The sequence below is a fragment of the Hippopotamus amphibius genome, chromosome 16 (genome assembly GCF_030028045.1).
Source record: "Hippopotamus amphibius kiboko isolate mHipAmp2 chromosome 16, mHipAmp2.hap2, whole genome shotgun sequence".
Taxonomy (NCBI): Eukaryota; Metazoa; Chordata; class Mammalia; order Artiodactyla; family Hippopotamidae; genus Hippopotamus; species Hippopotamus amphibius.
Window position 1 is genome coordinate 48,306,429 of NC_080201.1, and position 21,373 is coordinate 48,327,801.

General features: G+C 42.4%; 1 protein-coding gene across 1 annotated transcript; it reads left to right on the forward strand.

Annotated features, from left to right (window-relative positions):
• Nucleotides 1-11,602: 11,602 nt before the first annotated feature.
• Nucleotides 11,603-13,144, forward strand: LOC130838075 (ubiquitin carboxyl-terminal hydrolase 22-like). Its single transcript, XM_057710848.1, has one exon. The coding sequence runs from the start codon at nucleotides 11,621-11,623 to the stop codon at nucleotides 13,142-13,144; it is 1,524 nt and encodes a 507-aa protein (XP_057566831.1). The 5' UTR covers nucleotides 11,603-11,620.
• Nucleotides 13,145-21,373: the final 8,229 nt, after the last annotated feature.

The following is a 21,373-nucleotide window of genomic DNA, read 5'->3' on the forward strand; positions in this document are numbered from 1 at the left end:
ACCTTCTGAAGGGCTGGTGGGGGAAATGGAGACTTGAATCCCCATTAATCTTCACTAGGCTTCCCCTTAACTACCACAAGTAAAACAGTAGTAGGCAGCAATAATAAAAAATAATAACAGTCTTTAAGATGGTCAACGTGTGACTAAAAGTTCTTAAGGAAAACTGCTATTTTTATTTGTAAATTAAAATCTGAGTAATAACAATGTGCTTACTGTATAAATGAAGCCTTAAGTCCAGCCTCTGACTCCTCCCTTAGCTTGTCCTATATGGAAATTTTGGAGCAGCTATCACTCTCTGCACCCCCATCCCCTGCTTTTTGGGGGCTGTGAGTGGCAGTTGTAAAGACAATAGTTAACAATAGCGTACGGCATACTTGAAATTTGCTAAGAAAGTAGATCTTAAATATTCTTACCACACATACATTAAAAGAAAAGGTAATTATATGAGGCAATGGATGTCTTAACCAGCCTTACAGTGGAAATCATTTCTTAATATATCCATGTATCAAATCATCACACTGTATATCTTAAACTTACACAATGTTATACATCAATTATATCTCAACAAAGCTGGAAAAAAATTAAATTATCTCTCATCCGAGTTGTAATAACCCCTGGGAGTTCCTTGGCAGTCCAGTGGTGCTTCCACTGCAGGGGTCACAGGGTTCAATCCCTGGTGCGGGAACAAAGACCTTGCATGCCAAGCAGTGTGGCCAAAACTAGGGGAAAAAAAAAAAAGAATTATAATAACCCCTATATGGTTTACTTAATTTCAGTCCCACCACCTGTGGCAGAGGCAGCAACATGCTACCTAATATATCATTTTTCTTTTTCATCCTTTTTAAAAAAATTATTTATTTGTTTTATTTATTTAAAATTTTTTTAATTTTATATTGGAGTATAGTCTGTTAACAATGCTGTGTTAGTTCAAAGTGTACAGCAGAGTGATTCAGTTATACATATACGTGTATCTATACTGTTTCAATTTTTTTTCCCATTTAGGTTATTACAGAGTATTGAGCAGAGTTCCCTATGCTATACAATAAGTCCTTGTTGGTTATCTATTTTATTTATTTGGCCGTGCCCCCTGCATTAGAAGCATGGAGTTATAGCCACTGGACCTCCAGGGAAGTCCCTTGGTTACCTATTTTCACCTTTTTCATCCTTGATAACAGAATTCAGATTTTAACTGAAGCAGCAAAGTGCCCAGCTGAAGGATTATCCTGCCTCCCTTGCAGCTGGATGTGGCTATGTATTGAGTTCCAATCCCTGAGATAGAAGCAAAACTGCTGTGTAGTACTTTCTGTGATATTTCCTGAGAGGGCAGCTTGAAGAGAGGGGACCCAAATGAGAGGTCAACGCTTCTTATCCTCTACCACCTTTTTCTTCCTTTCTCCTTCCCAGAATGCAGGTGTGTTTGCTGTAGTGGCAGTAGGCATTTCAGATCTTGAGGTGACCCTGAGGATGAAAGTGTCAAAGAAAAATTGCACTGGACAAGTTAAACAGGTAAGGAAGACTTTATCAACACTATTGCAATAGGGATCAAGACTATTCTAACAGGAGAGAGAGAATGAACTCAATTCTAAATACGATAGGGGGCTTCCTTGGTAGCACAATGGTTAAGAATCTGCATTGGCAGGGGACACGGGTTGAGCCCTGGTCCAGGAAGATCCCACATGCCGCAGAGCAGCTAAGCCCTAGCGTCACAACTACTGAGCCTGCACTCTAGAGCCCGAGAGCTACAACAAATGAGCCCATGTTCCACAACTACTAAAGCCCATGCGCCTAGAGCCCGTGCTCTGCAACAAGAGAAGCTACTGCAATGAGAAGCCCGTGCACCAAAATGAAGAGTAGCCCCTGCTCGCCACGGATACAGAAATCCCGCGCACAGCAATGAAGACCCAACGCAGCCAATACATACAAAAAAAATAAATTTCTAAAAATAAATAAATAAATAAATACAGTAGGGACAGTTTGGGATTTATAATTAACAGGCAGGTCGAGGGAGTCAGTGGGTGGAAAATTACTAAGAGGAACTTGGTTAAGTATCAACAGTTGGGGAGATTCTTGCTGAACTGGGTTCAGCAGGCCAAGAATAGAAGGCCAAGGATAGGGTCTATTCCAGAAGAGGGCTCAGAGAAGCCTCATTAAAGTTTTTGGTCAAGGAGGGAGTCCTTGACAGAGCTACATGTTAAGATAGTGGAGCAGTAAGAAAGGAGCCTGAGTCCTTAAGAAAAGGAAATAAGAGGTATCAAAAATTGCAAACCCTGGGATAACAAATGACAAAGCAATATAACTAATAAACTGATTTGGCAAGAATGGAAAGATTAAAAAAAATCAACCATAGGGACTTCTCTGGCGGTGCAGTGGTTAGGAATCCACCTGCCAGTGCAGGGGACAAGGGACATGGGTTCAAGCCCTGGTCTGGGAAGATCCCACATACCACAGAGCAACGAAGCCCATGCTCCACAACTACTGAGCCTGCGCTGTAAAGCCCGTGAGCCAAAACTAAGAGCCCCTGCTCTGCAACAAGAGAAGCCCCCGCAATGAGAAGCTCATGCATCACAATGAAGACCAAACACAGCCAAATAAATAAATAAAAATAATTTTTAAAAAAATCAATTGTAAAAAATTAATTGCATGTCAGCAATAATCCATCAGAAATATAACAGAAAAAAATTTCATTTATAGTGACTAAAACAGTTCTAAGTTTTGAGAAATAACTCTTAGAGGATATTTCAAAGACTTTCATGTATAAAACTGTAAAATCCCAATGAAGGACATAAAAGATCTCAGTAAAGGGATGGATATCCCACATTTATGGAAGGGATGCTAAATATAGGGAAAATGTCAACTCTTGCCAAATTAAATATGAATTCAAGGTAATTCCAATGAAAATGTCAAAAGGACTTTTTATAATATTTGACAGGGTGATTAAAAATGGATATACAAGGATATTTATGTAAGAAGTATAGCTAAGAATATTCTGATAAAAGAAAAAGAGGGGGGCTTTATTAGATATTGAATTGTAAAACTAAACTTTTAAAACAGGGTATTTTATATAAAAATTCAAATAGAAACAGCATATAAAGACCTGAAACAGAATCATGTGTACCTGAGAATTCAGTAGTGTTTATCCTCTTTTCTCTTATAGTGAATTATTTCTGCATCTTGCTTAAATACCTTCCCACCTCAAAATCTTAAAGATATTTACCTATATTTTCTACTAGAGGTGGAAACTGTGATGCAATATAAAACACAGAGCATAACCTTTGAAGTATTCTTACCAAAACTGTTTACGCTGAATCTAAACAAGGTATTAGACCTATCTTCCAGGTGCTGCAGAAATCAAATCGGTCTGTCGAGAAACCAAGCACCACACTCGGAGGGTTGGAGAACTCAGGTTTATTAAGCCGGCAGACCCAGATGAGCTAATGCTCCAAAATTCTGGGCCCCGTTTCAGGAGAATCTTTTCCTTATATAGGTTAAGGCATATAGCTATAATTGGCACAGACTGATTGCTTGGTTTATTTATTTATTTATTTTATTGGCTGTGTTGGGTCTTTTTTGCTGTGTGCGGGCTTTCTTTAGTTGCGGTGAGTGGGGGCTAGTCTTTGTTGTGGTGTGCAGGCTCCTCATTGCCGTGGCTTCTCTTGCTGTGGAGCACAGGCTCAGTAGTTGTGGCGCACGGGCTTAGTTGCTCCGCGGCATGTGGGATCTTCCTGGAGCAGGTATCGAACCCATGTCCCCTGCATTGGCAGGCAGATTCTCAACCACTGCACCACGTAGGAAGCCCTGATTGGTTGGTTTAAACAAGGCTCTAGTTGAGTTTGGCACAAACTGATTGGTTACGCAATTACTATAGGTTATGGGCAGTTACAGAGCGTGGGAGTTGCTATGGGTTACACGCGGGGTGGGGGGGGTGGGGGGCAGTTCCAAACAGAAACTTGTAGGAGCAGGAGCAGGACATTCCATACTTATCAGAACATCTTAAGGTTACAGTTGATTACTAGGTCATCTTGTTCTTATCGCAGTATAGCAAGCAGATTTTACAGAAACAGAGCTAGCATAAAGTTATTTCTAGCTGAGTGCAAACTTCTAATTTTCCTCTTCACAGGTAATATAGATCATAGAGGAACAAGTTAAAGAATATTTTAAACAAAGAATCAGAAAAATTCAGAATGTGGAGAATTCTGTTAAGACCACTGGCACAGACTCTTAAAAATTAGTATCATGGGAAAAAAATTGTTCAAGATCAAGAGGGATAATGCATTTTGACTGACTTCTGGTTCCCTGTCCTGCCTTAAAAAAAAAAAAAAAAAAAGAGGGACTTCCCTGGTGGCACAGTCATTAAGAATCCAATCCACCTGCCAATGCAGGGGACACAGGTTCAAGCCCTGGTCCAGGAAGATCCCACATGCCTCAGAGCAACTAAGCCCACGAGCCACAACTACTGAGCCCTTGTGTAGCAACTACTGAAGCCCGAGCACCTAAAGCTCATGCTCCACAAGAGAAGCCCCTGCAACGAGAAGCCTGTGTACCACAACAAAGAGTAGCCCCCACTCGCCACAACTAGAGAAAGCCTGTGTACAGCAATGAAGACCCAATGCAGCCAAGATTAAATAAATAAATTAATTAAAAAATTTTAAAGGGCTTTTTAAAGAAAAACTCTGAAAGTAATTTTGGGCACAAATGGAAAAATAGTAACATGGACTGAATATTAGATGACATTACAAAACTATTCTGATTTTTCTTAGCTGTGATAATATTATTGTGGTTAGATAGGAGAATGTCCTTATTCTTAGCAAATACATGATGAAATATTTAGGGGTGAAGAGTGATGATGTTTGCAACTATTCAAATCAGTCAGCACACCTCACAGAAAATCTGCCAGTTAAAGTTTTCTAGGATTCTAATTCCTTTTGATTTTTCAATACCAAAACTTCATAGAACATATTTATTTCCCAATACAACATTTTACAGCCAATAACTAATAATGTGGGGGAAAAGTAACAAAATGATGTATGGGGAAAGTCTTTATGTACACTATAAATACAAATGGTGCTTCATCAGAATAATGTGTAGATGGTATCAAAAGTGTGCCAAGGGTCAGCAAAGCAGATGCATAACTATGGAGATCTCATCCACGTGAACAAACCTGAATGTGAGTGGCACGGAATTAAGAAAATTCACACAAGAGTTCAGGAAAGCATGGGGTCAGGGGACTCAAGACCAAGCAAGTCAAGAGTTCTGAGCTCCAATTCCCATAGCATATTTATTAAGAAAGATCAAAAGCATTCTAGCATTCTAGCATTCTGGATTATAAATCACGATAATGGACATCACAAAAGGCATATGCTTCAATTAGAGAAAAAAGCAGAACACCTTGTTTTTTATGACTACTAGGGGAGATAGTTAATCTTTAACTCGGAGCTGGAGCCTGGAGCCATCGGGCTACGTGACTGCTTTATTTCAATCGGTTTTCCTTGAGACTAGTTCTGCTTTCAGAACTGCTTGCAGCCATGTAGCCGGTCATGCGCTCTCAGGATTGTTACTCCAAGTCAATATCCTCTGTGTTCTCTGTGGTTTTCTACACATAACCATTTTAATTGCTTGGTGATTAGGAAGTAAGGTGTTAAACACTTTAAATCCTAACATAACAGCTTGTTATTTATAAGCATTGTATTCTGTTTTACTTGCATTTTAGGAAGTTGCTTGGGGACTCGGAGCTATTGTTAACATTTAAATTTTATCCAGTTAAAATAATGGGAGGACTTCCCTGGTGGTCCAGTCGTTAAGACTCAGTGAGGTCCTGGGTTTGCTCCCTGGTTAGGGAAGTTCTGCATGCCCTGTGGTGTTTTCAAAGATAAGATTAAAATAAAATAAAAATAAAATAAAATAAAATAAAATAAAATAAAAATAAAATAAAATAAAATAATGGGAAATGACTACTTGTTTGGTGTTTTTTACAGAGATGTTTACACACACATGCATATATGCATGGAGCAAATAATTATACCAACTATTAATAATTGTTGCATTTAGGTGGTGGATATACGTCAGAAGACTTTTCTTTCAAGTTTTCTATGTTAGAATTTTTCAAAATAAAAAGTACCAAAAAGATTTCTTTAAAATACTATAAAATTATATGACTTCATGACTATGAAGAGGAAAACATCATTTTAAACAAGGTAAGTCAGAATACTTCAAAATATACAACATTTGTGTGACAAGAGACATCTAAGCAACTAAGGTAGAAAAAATTATTTTCAACATGTGTAAGAGAAAAACACTCATATTTAGAATATAAAAGAAATATAAATTCAATAAGAAAAAGCAAAGAGTCCAGCCATATATATATATGTGTGTGTGTATATATGCAAAGACATGAACACAAAATATGTAGAAAAAGAAATACAAATAGCCGGTAAAATTCAGCTCCAACATAAAAAGAGTTTGGAAGTTATCACTCCCAACTTTACAAGATAAAGCTGAGTAAACCAAAAATCAGTGACTTTTCTTGAACCCATGACGGAACTGAGACTACAGGGCAAACCTGAAATCTGGAGAGATATAGGCAAATCCAGAATGTCACAGCCAAGATCTGCTTACCTGGAGCAGAAGCCACTGGGGCCATAAACTAGTAGGAACACTTACATAGTAATTTTGAAAAATTGCTAGATGCTGATGTAGACTAGCATGAGGGCAAGAAGCTCCTGAGAACTGCAATCTTAGGGGTGCCCCACACTTTCTTTGATTATACCTCCAAAACCCCCACCAGGTTCTCACTGAAGATCTGAGGAAGATCCTGTCATGACTCTAGCAGAAGGAGGAGAAGAGTAATCATTTAGAAATGTACCCAGAGAGCTCTCCATAACAAACAACAACAAACATAACTTTATCAGAGTCTTCTCCCAGCTGGAGTTCTTACTTTCACCTCCTCTAGCCTTCCTGTGTCCCCAAAGGGGAATGAAGGTTTAACCCATGAATAGACACTGCTGAAGTCACAGGTTGGAGACCCAGGCCCACTAAAAAGATTGAGATTCAACTGAAAAATCATAGAACATTTCCCAGCCCCCACACCTTACCACCACACCAGTAGGGCTCCATATAATAATGATAGATTATTATGGTAGAAACTCAAGATACACACTCTTTCTGAGGAGGAATACATATATATGATATAGATGTTGAGATCATCTGTTATTTTAATTTTTTTTAATTTATTTTTTTTTTTGGCTGTGTTGGATCTTTGTTGCTGCGTGCGGATTTTCTCTAGTTGTGGTGAGTGGGGGCTGCTCTTTGTTGCAGTGCATGGACTTAGTGCAGTGGCTTCTTGTTGCAGAGCACAGGGCTCTAGGTGCATGGGCTTTGTTAGTTGTAGCATGCAGCCTCAGTAGTTGTGGTGCATGGGCTCAGTAGTTGTGGCTCGTGGGCTTAGTTGCTCTGAGGCATGTGGGATCTTCCTGGACCAGGGATTGAACCCATGTCCCCTGCATTGGCAGGTAGATTCTTAACCACTGTGCCATCAGGGAAGTCCTTGTTTGTTATTTTAAATAACTATGATTAATATGTTAAGATTCTAATGGAAAATATAGACAATGTGCAATAATGGATGAGTGATGTAAATAGAGAAATGGTTAAAGAAAATAGCCAAAGGAAATGCTAGAAATAAAAAAACACTGTGACAGAAATGACTCTTCATGCCTTTGATATTCTTGTCTGTAGAATGGATACAGCCAAGCATAGAATCAATGAGCTTGAAGATAGGTCAATAGAAACTTACCAAAATAAATGCAAAGAGAAAAATTAATTTAAAAATAAAACAAGCAAATGAACAAAATATAGAACATCCGAGAACTATGGGACAATTTCAAAGGTAAAACATGCATGTAAGTGGAATACCAGAAGGAGAAGAGAGCTGAATAGAATTGTTTGAAGTAATTATGGCCAAAACCTTTTTAAAATTAATGACATATACCAAACTACTACAGATCCAGGATGCTCAGAGAATACTAAACAGAATAAGTGCAAAAAATAAAAAAACAAAAAAGCCCACAAAACCCACACACCAAAACCCCCCAAAAACTACACTTAGGCATATCAATAGGTGGCAGACATGAAAAGATGGCCAACTTCACGAAGAAACGCAAAAGAAAATGAGATCGATTAGTCAAAATTAAGAAAAGTGTATATCATGTATCAGGGAGGTTATAGATTACAGGAAACTTTTATATCCTGCTGGCACAAATGAAAATTAGTTTGGCAACTCCATGGAAAATTTGGCAATCAGTTAAACTTTAAAAATATGTAATCCAACTGATGTCGGAGGGACAGCAGTGAGCGGTCCTGAAGAGAGATTTTAGTTGCCTGCCCAGGAGCTGAACCTGGGTATTGTGGATGAAAAACCAGGAATCCTAGCCACTAGACCAGCAAGGGCTAGAGGCTAGAAGCAAAGTGGGCCTGGCTCTTTCCCCCATTTGAAAGCAAGAATATTTCAAGCGGGCAAAAACTGTAAATACAGGTACAAAGTTTATTATTAAAAATATAGCACAACAGGGCTTCTTAGGTGGTGCAATGGTTGAGAATCCGCCTGCCAACGCAGGGGACGTGTGTTCGATCCCTGCTCCAGGAAGATCCCACATGCCGCGGAGCAACTATGCCTGTGCGCCACAACTATTGAGCCTGAGCTTTAGAGCCTGTGAGCCACAACTATTGAGCCCATGTGCTGAGGCTACTGAAGCCCACGCGCCTAGAGCCTGTGCTCCGCAGCAAGAGAAGCCATGGTGATGAGGAGCCTGCACACCACAGTGAAGAGTAGCCCCCACTCACTGCAACTAAAAAGAAAGCCCGCGCACATCAAAAAAGACCCAATACAGCCAATAAAATAAAAAAAATAAAAAATATATATATAGCACAACATATGGGAGAGCACACAGAGAAGCAGTTTGTTTTTTTAAGACAGAAGCACCCAGAGAGGAGAGCAAGCGTCCTGAATGAGTGTGGTAAAGAGGTGATTTAAATCACTTATATAGCACAGTCCTTCTGGGTTTTTGCTTGCATTTGGCCAATTATCTTTTTTCTTTTTTTACACCTGACTGGTCCTAGGACCCTCCCCAAGATGCATGCGCAGCTTTTTGCCAAGATGGATCCCCACCACAGAGGCCTGTGGGTGCTTGCCCACACTTATTACGGGGGTGGTGCCCCCTCCCTTTTTGACCCCCAAGGAGCCTTCCTGTGCACGTGCAGACAGGGAGGTTTTCCTTGACCTCAGGAGTGGTCATCTTATCTCTTTACTCCAGCAGAGCTCAGCTTCTGCCACTAGCTTTGTCCTTGGAGTGCTTGGGTGAGAACAAAGTTTCAGTTTTACTCCACTTGACAAACACCAGCTGTCCAGCCCAGGGGCCCATCTATAACTACCTCACAACCACCCCAAGAGCCTGCTTCTCCTTATCTACTGAGAGAAGCAGCCACAGAAACACAAGCTGGCAAGCATTCAGAAACTGATGACAGCAAAACACTGAAACAATATTCATGTACATCAGAGAGATGATGGCTAAATAAATCACAGCATTCTATGTAGAATTTAAAAATAATGAAGTACATATATTTGCACACATTTAAGAATGAAATTTTCCAAGAAACTGTTGAAAGAAAAAGGCAAACCTTGCAGACACACACAGGGAAATCACAAATCAAGGATTCTCCTTTCACATATGTTTATGCACCAAAGCATATAGAAAAATGTCTGTGGAAGGATACACTGCAACCATCAAGAGTGGGGACTTCTAAGGAAGTGATTGGGATTGTTATGGTGAATCAAAGGACTTCTGTTTTAAATGTAGTATCTCCATTTTTACAAATAAGAATGTATGTGTGTATTCCTTTGTAACTAAGAATAATTTTTTTAATTTTAAAAAATCATAAAAGGATACAAATATTGATCCAAGAGAGTAATGGAGATCATGTTTTCTTTTTAAACAGCTTTACTGAGATATAAGTCACATACCATACAATTCACTGACTTAACATGCATAATTCAATAGGTTTTAGTATACTTACACAGTTATACAACTATCACTTCAATCCATATTGGGACATTTTCATCATCCTCCAAAAAAACCTGTACCCTTCAGTAGCAACTTCCTCTTGTCCCCAAACCCACCAACCATAGGCATCCACTAATGTACTTTGTGTCTCTGGACACAAAAATCTACTCTGTGTGCCTGCTCTGGACATTTTATATAAATGGAATCACACAATATGGTCTTCTGTGTCTGGCTTCTCTTACTTAACATGTTTTCAAGGGTCATCCACGTTGTGGCATGTATCAGTACTTCTCTCCTTTCTAGTGACAAATAATATTTCATTGTATGGCTACACTACATTTTATTTATCCACTCATTAGTTGATGGACATTTGGATTGTTTCTACTTTTTTGCTATTGTGAATAATGCTGCAATGAACAGCTGTGTACAAGTTTTTCTGCGCACATTCAATTTTCTTGTGTAAATATCTAGGGGTATAATTGCTGGGTAAAATATTCAACAGTAACTCTATGTTTAACTTTTTGAGTTCTGTCAAACAGATCTCTAAAAAAACTGCCCCTGGGACTTCCCTGGTGGTGCAGTGGTTAAGAATGTGCCTGTTAATGCAGGGGACATGGGTTCCATCCCTGGTCCCTGAAGATCCCACGTGCCACAGAGCAACTAAACCCCTGCGCCACAACTACTGAGCCTGCACTCCTAGAGCCCGAGCTCCGCAACAAGAGAAGCCACCGCACTGAGAAACCCACACACCACAATGAAGAGTAGCCCCGGCTCACCGCAAATAGAGAAAGCTCTTGCACAGCAATGAAGATCCAATGCGGCCTCCCCCCAAAAAATATTTTAAAAAGCTGTCCCACTTGACATTCCCAGCAGCAGTGTAAAAGGGTTCCAAATTCACGTCCTTGCCAACACTTGCTATTATCTTTTTTATTATAACCATCCTAGTGGGCATGAAGTAGTGAGGTTTTACTCTTAATAGCAAAATTTTTTTGAGACAATCTCCATGTTCATCATTGGGATTTTAGTTAAATAAATGATAGCAAATCCATACAACAGAATACTATGAAACTAAAAATTGTGATCCAGATTTACATTTACAAACAAGAAAAGTTGTCCACGATACAGTAAAGTATGTGCATTGCAAACCTGCAATTTTCTCTATTTGGTACAAGTTTCCATTTTCTTATATTTTACTAAGTATTTATTAATTTTAAAAGTAAAAATGAATAATGCTATAGTAATTCTGTAAGGAGCAAGGATTTACTTCTATCAAATTAACTGATGGTAAAAAAGAACAGAATGTGAGTTTGCAGGTAGAGAGGAAAGAGGTAAAAGCTAATAGACCTGAAGAACAGAAAACTTGACTCTGAAAGGTAAATCTGCTTAAAAATAAATGCTCCAGGACGTAGCCCCGCCGCGGCCCCAGCGACCCGCGAGCGCAGCGCGGGCGGCGCCCGCCTCCCCGGTCGCGCGGCTCCGCTTTGTCCCGGGCCCGGCCTTCGGACCCCCGCGCCGCGCTGGCGTCGTCCTCCTCCCCGCCGGCGCCCCGGCCCGAGCCGGACGGCGAGGCCATGGACGCGGCGCTTGTGGCGACTCTGCCGGGCTGCGTGCACCTGGGCGGCTTCAAGAGGGACAACTGGAGGCAGAACCTGCGCGCCATCTACCAGTGCTTCTTGTGGAGCGGCTCGGCAGAGGCCCGCAAGCGCAAGGCGAAGTCGTGCGTGTGTCACATGTGTGGCGTCCACCTGAACCGGCTGCACGCCTGTCTCCATTGCGTCTTCTTCAGTTGTTTTACAAAGAAGCACATTCACGAGCATACCAAGTCGAAAAGACAGAACCTGGCCTTAGAACTTATGTATGGAGGTATCTACTGCTTTTTGTGTCAGGACTACATTTATGACAAAGACATAGAAATCATTGCCAAAGAGGAACAGCGGAAGGCTTGGAAAATGCAAGGCGTCGGGGAGAAGTTTTCAACGTGGGAGCGGACCAAGCGGGAGCTCGAGCTGCTGAAGCACAACCCCAAGCGGCGGAAGATCACGTCCAACTGCACCATAGGTCTGCGCAGCCTCATCAACCTCGGGAACACGTGCTTCATAAACTGCATCGTGCAGGCGCTCACGCACACGCCTCTGCTGCGCTTCTTCCTGTCTGACCGGCACCGCTGCGAGATGCAGAGTCCCAGCTCCTGCCTGTTCTGCGAGATGTCCTCCCTCTTCCAGGAGTTCTACTCAGGGCACCGGTCCCCCCACATCCCGTACAAGCTGCTGCACCTGGTGTGGACGCACGATCAGCACCTGGCGGGCTATGAGCAGCAGGACGCGCACGAGTTCCTCATCGCGGCCCTGGACGTCCTGCACCGGCACTGCAAAGGTGACGATAACAGGAAGAAGGCCAACAGCCCCAACCACTGCAACTGCATCATAGACCAGATCTTCACAGGCGGGCTGCAGTCCGACGTCACCTGCCAAGTGTGCCAATTTACCAGACTAGAGCGCTTAGGCAGCAGTGCCAAGATCAAGTGTAGCGGTTGTCATAGGTACCGGGAGTCCACCAAGCAGCTCGCCATGAAGAAGCTGCCCATTGTGGCCTGTTTCCATCTCAAACGATTCGAACACTCGGCCAAACTCTGGCGCAAGATTACCACCTACGTGTCCTTCCCCCTGGAGCTGGACATGACCCCCTTCATGGCCTCCAGCAAAGAGAGCAGGATGAACGGGCAGTACCAGCAGCCGACGGACAGTCTCAGCAACAACAAGTACTCCTTGTTTGCGGTGGTCAACCGCCAGGGGACCTTGGAGAGCGGCCACTACACCAGCTTCATCCGGCAGCACAAGGACCGGTGGTTCAAGTGTGACGACGCCATCATCACCAAGGCCAGCATCGCGGACGTGCTGGACAGCGAGGGGTACCTTCTGTTCTATCACAAACAGTTCCTGGAGTGTGAGCAGCCGTCGGCCTGCCGGCACGTCCCCCGAAGTCATCCCAACCCCCACGGGAGGCCCCCGCACGCCAGGAACCTGGGGTCACACTGTGTGGACACTTGGCAGGAGGTGGGCCCCGGGGGTCAGGGGGCAGAGGAGACATGGGCCTGAGTGTCTCCTGTGTCCCCTGCGAGCCGGGGCGGGCGCAGCTCCAGCGCCAGCCCTTCCGCGTTGCGGGCCCAGAAGGCGGGAGGGAGAGACACGGGCCCCTCGGGCCTTCCTCCTCCTGAGTTTGGTGTCGCGTGCGTGCAGCACGGACTCGGGCGTGACGGAGCCCCGGAGCCTGTGGCGCTTAAGACCCCTCGGGGCCTGCGAGCACGTCTCTCTGTCCTGCAGACAGCCAGCGTCATCCTGCATGTGGAAGCATCTCCCCGTTTTCTAGAAATAGGCATTTTCTTATCCTACCCCTTTCTCTCTTTTTCCACGATGGTGAATTTCATAAACGTGATGACAGTGACGTGAATGAATGACCGAGTTCAGACTGAGATTTAGGTGGTTTTCCCTTTCCTCTGGAGAGCTGAGCTTGCTTTCTCATTGGTGCTGTTTCTGTGTGTGTACCCCCACCCCACCCCGCCAGGCCTGCGTGTCCTGGTCACAGCTGCCGGGCGGGCACCGCGGAGAAGCCGCTGCGCTGGGGATGCTCTCTGTCGTGTTGCTCTTTCGGTCACTGAAGCGTTTCCGGGGCTTTCACTGTTTCCTCCCCGTGTTTCCTCCCTTGCTACCTGTCCCTCGAGTTGTCCTGGTTGCCGCCAGGCGGCGGGTGTGTCAGATGACATGGGGCGGCCTCCAGAAGGGCTGCATTCTGGCGCTGGGCGCGTGCCATTAGCTTCTGTTGGAGCCGGAGAAACGGCCTGGCCCGCGCTGGCGGGAGGGCTGACGGGGTGGGGGGGGGCGGGGTGCAGCCCCAATGCTCCCCGTGAGCCGTCTCGCGTGCACCTGCCCGTTCACGCCCGGATTTAGGTGGTGTGTTTCTGAGAGATTCCAACGATTCCTCTGACCTGTCGACCTGTGGCAGGGTCAGCGGACTTTCCGCAGATGGCCAGGTAGTAGCTGTTTCCAGCCTTGTGGGCCCTGTGATCTCCGCCGTAGGTAACGCGTGGAGGAGGGCAGCTGTGTTCCAGCAGAACTTCATGTGAGCACGGAAATTAGAATTTCATGTACTTTTCCCATGTCACAGAATAGTAACTTTTTTCAGTGCTTAAAAACGTGTGCACGGTTCTCAGCCAACAGGCAGTGGGTCAGGTGCAGCTCACTAGCTGCATGGCTCCGGAAGCGGCATGGCTACTGCGTGGCTCCAGGAGCGGCGTGGCTGCTGCGTAGTGTGGACGATGCTGGGGCCCCGGGGCAGGGTCCTAAGCGATGTGGCTCAGGCACCTGCCTGGGTCGTCCTCAGCTGTGTTTCTGCCTTTCAGGAACACGAGTCGTGACGCGTAGTTTATCACAGCCACGAGCATCATTAGAGAAGTGCGGGGCAGCATGTTCTCAGAGACAGCCCCGCGTGGGCTGTCCGCTCGACTGCTCTGAGAGTTCTGGGCAGAGGCCTCGCTCAAAGGGCTCTTGACTGGAGGTGGCTGCAGAGCTCTGGGCCCTGGGGCCTCCTGCCGCCTGGGGCCTCCTTGCTTTACTGGGGTGTCCTCTGTGCAGAGTGAGGACAGAGCAGATGTACTGGTCTCGCGGTTTCTGGCAGGTCACCTGTGGTCTGGTCAGCCCTGTCCCCACTCTGTCCTTCCCTGCACCCCACTCATGTCCAGGGCTCAGCTGCTCCAAGAACGTGAGGACTGGGGAGCCAGTGGGGCTGATTTTCTCTTCTCTAGGTGTTAGTTTGAATTTTTGTATCCAAACTAGTCCCCTTTATTCCCTCTGGCTTGGTGCTCTAAGCACTTCTCCCTCTGCTGCTGAGATTCCCCTACAACTGGAAGAGCTGCTTGGGGTGGAGGCTGGCTGCCTGACACCCCGACCCCCCAAGTCCTGTGCCCTGAGGTCACCTTGTCAGGAACAAAGGACTACATGATGGGTTTGGGAGTTTATTTTCTTTCAGCTCCCAACGCAGCTACTAAATACAGGAAAATGGTTTCTTGTTTCTAACAACCACCCGTGTTGATATCCAAACCGCTAGGGAATCCCTAGGCCACCCCTCTTCCCCCGCTAGTGTATTTAAAGTGGCCTGTGTTTGAGACAGTGGCTGCTTTGTCAGCGCATCACAGGAGACAGGGGCTCTCCCTCCCTGCTGTCCTGAGCTGGGCTCGGGTCTGCGGCCCTCCGCAGGCCGCCTCGGGCACCAGAACACCCAGGACCCCCTCTGCACCACGTGTACTCATGCTGTTGTAGTTCTGCTCAGTGTGGATGCTTTCGTTGTATAAAATTGCTGTTTTTTTGACAATTCCAGTGACTGTTTCATTTGCTGTAACTTTGAAAACAAAAATCGTAAGAGCAAGATGCCCGTGATTGTGCTGTGACCTGGGGTGCCCCATGTCCCTTTTCCCTGAATGGCTTGTAGTCTCTCGTGTGTCATAATAAAGCTACACTTTATTCTGAAAAAAAAAAAGAATAAATGCTCCAGTCCATAATAATGGCAAAGGAAGAATTAGTCTATAAATGTTGCTTGATAAGAAGGCAATTTTTTTTGTTTTGTTTTTTTGTTTGTTTTCGGTTTGGGGTTTTTTTTTGGCCATGCCGTGGCATTTAGGATCTTAGTTCCCAGACTGAACCAGGCCCCTTGCAGTGGAAGCGTGAAGTCTTAGCTACTGGACTGACTGTCAAGGAATTCCCCAAGAAGGCAATTTGGACTAAACTCATACCATATGCTATTTCAAGAAAATAATTTATTAAAATTAACTTTAAAAAAAGTGACAATGTCCTAATAAAAATAAAGAATGGCTGGCAAGAGTGTCTGAGCACATATGCTAAAAAGTTCATTTTTTTCAACATGTTTTTTTCCAGTTGATAATAATAAAAGGAAAGCAATGGATAAATGCATAAATATTATGAAAAACCCATGACTCTCCTCCACTGCAGCTGTAGAGAACACCATACAGCCTTCTAGGCCATAAAATAGTCCTAGCTAATGTCAATTGGTTTTTTTTTTAATATAAATTTATTTATTTATTTATTTATTTATTTAGGGTCTTCATTGCTTCGCAGGGCTTTCTATAGTTGCGGCAAGCAGGGGCTACTCTTTGTTATGGTGTGTGGGCTTCCCATTGCAGTGGCTTCTCTTGTTGTGCAGCACAGGCTCTAGGCACGCAGGCTTCAGTAGTTGTGTCTTTTGCACTCAGTAGTTGTGGCTCACGGGCTTAGTTGCTCTGCAGCATGTGGGATCCTCCCCAACCGGAGATCGAACCTGGGTCCCCTGCATTTGCAGGCGGATTCTTAACTACTGTGCCACCAGGGAAGTCCTGCCCATGTTAGTTTTCACAAATGAGTCCTGAAGGACACTGGGCCTTATCTTCTGAGATCATTGCTATATGCTGTGGAAGGTACCTATAACCTCTAAAAGGTTTATATTTCTTATTCACTGCTTTAATAATGTTCTGCCCTGCTAATTATAGTTCAGTTTATTGTCTTTAAGCTCTTCTCCCAGAGGCAGGGAGATAAAATAACATTTTAGTTCATACAAGACTAAACTGCTGCAAACAAAAAAGCCTAAATTAAATAGAACACATTTACTACTCCCTTGCCTTATACCCCAGAAGAGTTATTACATGCACTTAAATATTGAGGATTATATAAACATAGATATGCATGTGTGTGTGTATAAGTAGATTGAGTTGTGGTTGAAATAACTCATCTTTATAAATTGATTCTTGTAAACCTCAGACAATACTGCAAATTAAATGGACCTATACTGTTATAGTTACACTATCCATGTAAAGTTTCAAAGTGTTATATTCTTTGCTATATTCTTATGTTAACAATGAGCGTGATCTTTATAATGATATCCTAAATATATTTTCTAAAATACATAATTATCTTTGGGATGTTGGACTAATACAATATTGAGTTCTAGAGAAATTAAAATTCAGAGACAGAAAATAGTTACCACAAAAACCTCATCTGTGTCAGTACTTATATATTCCTACCTATGTATAACTTTACAATCGTGACCGTAAAATATTGTTATAATAAATATTTACAAACACAAAAATTCAATAAGATTAATTATTATTAAAAGCTAGAGTTTCAAAGATTTAATTATATTGTCATTGAAACATTGTTTATACCTAAGAACTTATTTGTAGTGTCTGGGGATATGCTTTAAAATACTACAGAAAAAAAATTAGGACTAGATAAAACAAGATTAGCAAAAGGTTGATAACTGTTAAAGCTGAATGGTACGTGGGTTTGGTGGGTGAAAGGAGGGTGTTTATACTATTCAGTCTATTTTTGTGTATGTCTAAAAATGTTTAAGATAGAAAGTTAAAATAGTAAATGTTTTGTTTGGCCAGATTATATATGGACATATGGACATGTTGAAGTATATGAAAAGTTGTTTATAGGGACTTCCCTGGTGGTCCAGTGGGTAAGAATCTGAGCTCCCAATGCAGGGGGCCCAGGTTTAATCCCTGGTCAGGAAACTAGATCCCGCACGCGTGGCACAACTAAGAGTTCACATGCAACAACTAAGAAGCCCACATGCCGCAACTAAGAAGTCTGCATACTGCAAAAAAGATCCTGTGTGCTGCAACTAAGACTCAGTGCAGCCAATAAATAAATACACAAATACATAAATAAATAAATATTTTTTAAAAAAGAAAAGTTAAGTATAAAAACAACATGTATCTAAGAGGAGAAGGGACTGATGGCTCAGAGAAAAGAAAACCGGTCTCAGTAATTTGCATTTGTTCTCAGTGTGAATTGTAAATGTCCGTTGCTTTCTGTGATTCTGCTCCAGTGGAAGACATGGCTGTCACACCAGAGTGTGAATTTCTACTTCTCAAAAGCCTGCTATTATTTACATGGTCTCTTTTTAGGTCTTGGGGCTCTTCATGTCTATAAACAACTGAAAAACCAAGATCAGGCTCCAAATTGTTCAGAAATTATATACTTTTGTCAGTTTCCTCACTTCTGAAGGAGCTAAAAAAATCTAATGGTCCCTGGGTTGCCTTTAACACAGCTAAGGCTGCAGCCATTTCTTATTCTCAGTTATCTTTCTTTCTATTCCTGTCAATTGATCAGTATTTTCTGGGCTTTTATGTATTTTTTAATGTTTCCTTTCTCTAAGGCTAAGTTCCAAATCCATAAACTCTGGGGTCTCACAGGGCATTTTTTGCACCAGACTATCTTTATTGCTTCCCAGGTGACCACTTGATAATCCCAAAGGCTTACTGCTTCACCTACTTGTTATAACTCGGGGGGTAGGGGGTGGAAGGAATGCTGAGAATTTATCAGGCATCACTGATGAGTTCCAAAAAGTTCAAGGTGGCTATGAGCTGTCCTATTTGTCAGGTCCACAATGTGGGAAAAAGCTGTTTAAAAAGAACAGTTTATCCTTTCTATGGGGAGCCCTTAAAAAAATAACATTGTTAATTCATTTGACTCTTCAGACATTGTGTAAACATTTGCAGGATGGTGGAAGGGTTAAAATGATGACTGGTAACAAAAAGACTTCCAAATATTAGGTTTGATGCTGATGAATCTTTAGAATTTTACAAACTTTTTATTTTTAGTCATCTTAGTGTGGGTGAAATACTATCTTATTTTGGTTTTGGTTTGCATTTCCCTAATGCAAATAACACCAAATGGTGTTGAGCATTTTTTTCTTTTTAATGAATTTTTATTGGAGTATAGTTGCTTCACAGTGTTGTGTTAGTTTCTTCTGTACAGCAAAGGGAATCAGCTATACGTATACATATATCCCCACTTTTTTGTATTTTCTTCCCGCTTAGGTCACCACAGAGCGCTGAGTAGAGTTCCCTTAGCTATACAGTAGGTTCTCATTAGTTATCTATTTTATACATAGTATCAATAGTGTATATATGTCAATCCTCATCTCCCAATTCATCCCACCCCCCTTTCCCCTTTGATATCCATATATTTGTACTCTACGTTTGTCTCTATTTCTGCTTTGCAGATAAGATCATCTATACCATTTTTCTAGATTCCACATGTATGTGTTAATATACAATATTTGTTTTTCTCTTTCTAACTTCACTCTGTATGACAGTCTCTAGGTCCATCCATATCTCTACATATGACCCAATTTCGTTCTTTGTATGGCTGAGTAATATTCCATTGCATGTATGTACCACATCTTCTTTATCCATTCCTCTGTTGATGGACATTTAGGTTGCTTCCATGTCCTGGCTATTGTAAATAGTGCTGCAGTGAACATTGGGTTGCATGTATCTTTTCGAATTATGGTTTTCTTTGGGTATATGCCCAGGAGCAGGATTGCTGGGTCATATGGTAGTTCTATTTTTAGTTTTTTAAGGAACCTCCATTCTGTTCTCCATACTGGCTGTATCAATTTACACCAACAGTGCAAGAGGGTTCCCTTGTCTCCACACTCTTCCCAGCATTTTTTTAATTTTTAAAATTAATTTATTTTTAATTTATTTTTTATTGGCTACATTGGGTCTTCATTGCTGTGCGTGGGTTTTCTCTAGTTGTGGTGAGTGGGGGCTACTCTGTTGCTGTGTATGGGCTTCTTGTTGCAGTGGTTTCTCTTGCTGTGGAGCACAGGCTCTGGGTGCATGGGCTTCAGTAGTTGTGGCACTTGGGCTCAACAGTTGTGGCTCAAGGGCTCTAGAGCACAGTCTCAGTAGTTGTGGTGCATGGGCTTAGCTGCTCCATGGCATGTGGGATCTTCCCCAACCAGGGCTTGAAGCCGTGTCCCCTGCATTGGCAGGCAGATTCTTAACCACTGTGGCACCAGGGAAGTCCTCTCTCCAGCATTTATTGTTTGTAGGATTTTTCTAAAGACATTTACTTATTTATTTTTTTAAATTTATCGGCTGCATTGGGTCTTTGTTGCTGCATGTGGGCTTTCTGTAGCTGCAGAGAGCAAGGGCTACTCTTCTTTGCAGTGCACAGGCTTCTTATTGCAGTGGCTTCTCTTGTTGCAGAGCATGGGCTCTAGGCATGTGGGCTTCAGTAGTTGTAGCGTGTAGGCTCAATAGTTGTGGCTTGAGGGCTCCAGAGCGCAGGCTCAGCAGTTGTGGTACATGGGCTTAGCCGCTCTGTGGCATGTGGGATCTTCCTGAACCAGGGCTGGAACCTGTGTCCCCTGCATTGGCAGGCGGATTCTTAACCACTGCACCACCAGGGAAGCCTGTTTGTAGAATTTTTGATGATGGCCATTCTGACCAGTGTGAGGTAATACTTCATTGTAGTTTTGATTTGCACTTCTCTAATAGTTAGTAATGCTGAGCATCTTTTCACGTTTATTGGCCATCTGTATGTCTTCTTTGAAGAAATGTCTATTTAGGTCTGCTGAGCATTTTTTAATGTGCTGATTGGTCTTTTGCATATTTGTTTTTTTCAAAGAATTGTCTATTCAAATACTTTGGCCATTTAAAAATTTGGGTTATTTGACATTTTATTGAGTTGTAACCATTCTTCATATATCATGAATACAAATTCCTTATAGATATATGATTTGAAAATATTTTCTATGGGTTGTCTTTTCACTTCCTTAATGGTGTCCTTTGAAGCACAATATTGTTTGAGTTTGATGGAATAAATTTATCTGTTTTTGTTTCATGTGTGCTTTTGGTTGCATATAAAAGAAGCCATGTGAAGCCCAAAGGTCACAAAGATTTAGTCTTATATTTTCTTCTAGGAGTTTCATATATTTAGCTCTGAAATTTTGATCTATGATCCATGAGTCCATTTTTATACATGGTGTGAGGTAAAAGTCTTCATTTTTGTGTGTGTGCCTATCCAGTTGTCCCAGCATCATTTGTTGAAAAGACTATTCTTTCCCCCATTAAACTGTTTGGTACCCTTGCTGCAAAATCAACTGACTGTAAATGTAAGGGCTTGTTTCTGCACTCTCAAGGCTAGATGTCTATCCTTATGTAGGTATATGCTGTCTTGATTACTGCAGATTTGTAGTAAGTTTTGATATCAGAAAATTTGAGTCCTTCAACTTTGTTTTGCTTTTCTAGGTTCCTTTGAATCCATACGAATGTTAGGATCAGCTTGTCAATTCTTACCAAAATCAGGATGGGATTTTGATAAAGAATGTGCTGAATTTGTATACCAGTTTGGGGAGTATTGCTATCTTAACAATATTAAGTCTTGCAATACATGAATATGGGAAAGCTTTCTCTTTTTAAGCTCTTCTTTAATTTTTTTTAACTAAATTTTACAGTTTCTTGTAAATACCATCTTGCACCT

Bases quoted from the DNA above. Each gene is read 5' to 3' on its own strand.
- LOC130838075 (XM_057710848.1), top strand. From the start codon at position 11,621: ATGGACGCGGCGCTTGTGGCGACTCTGCCGGGCTGCGTGCACCTGGGC.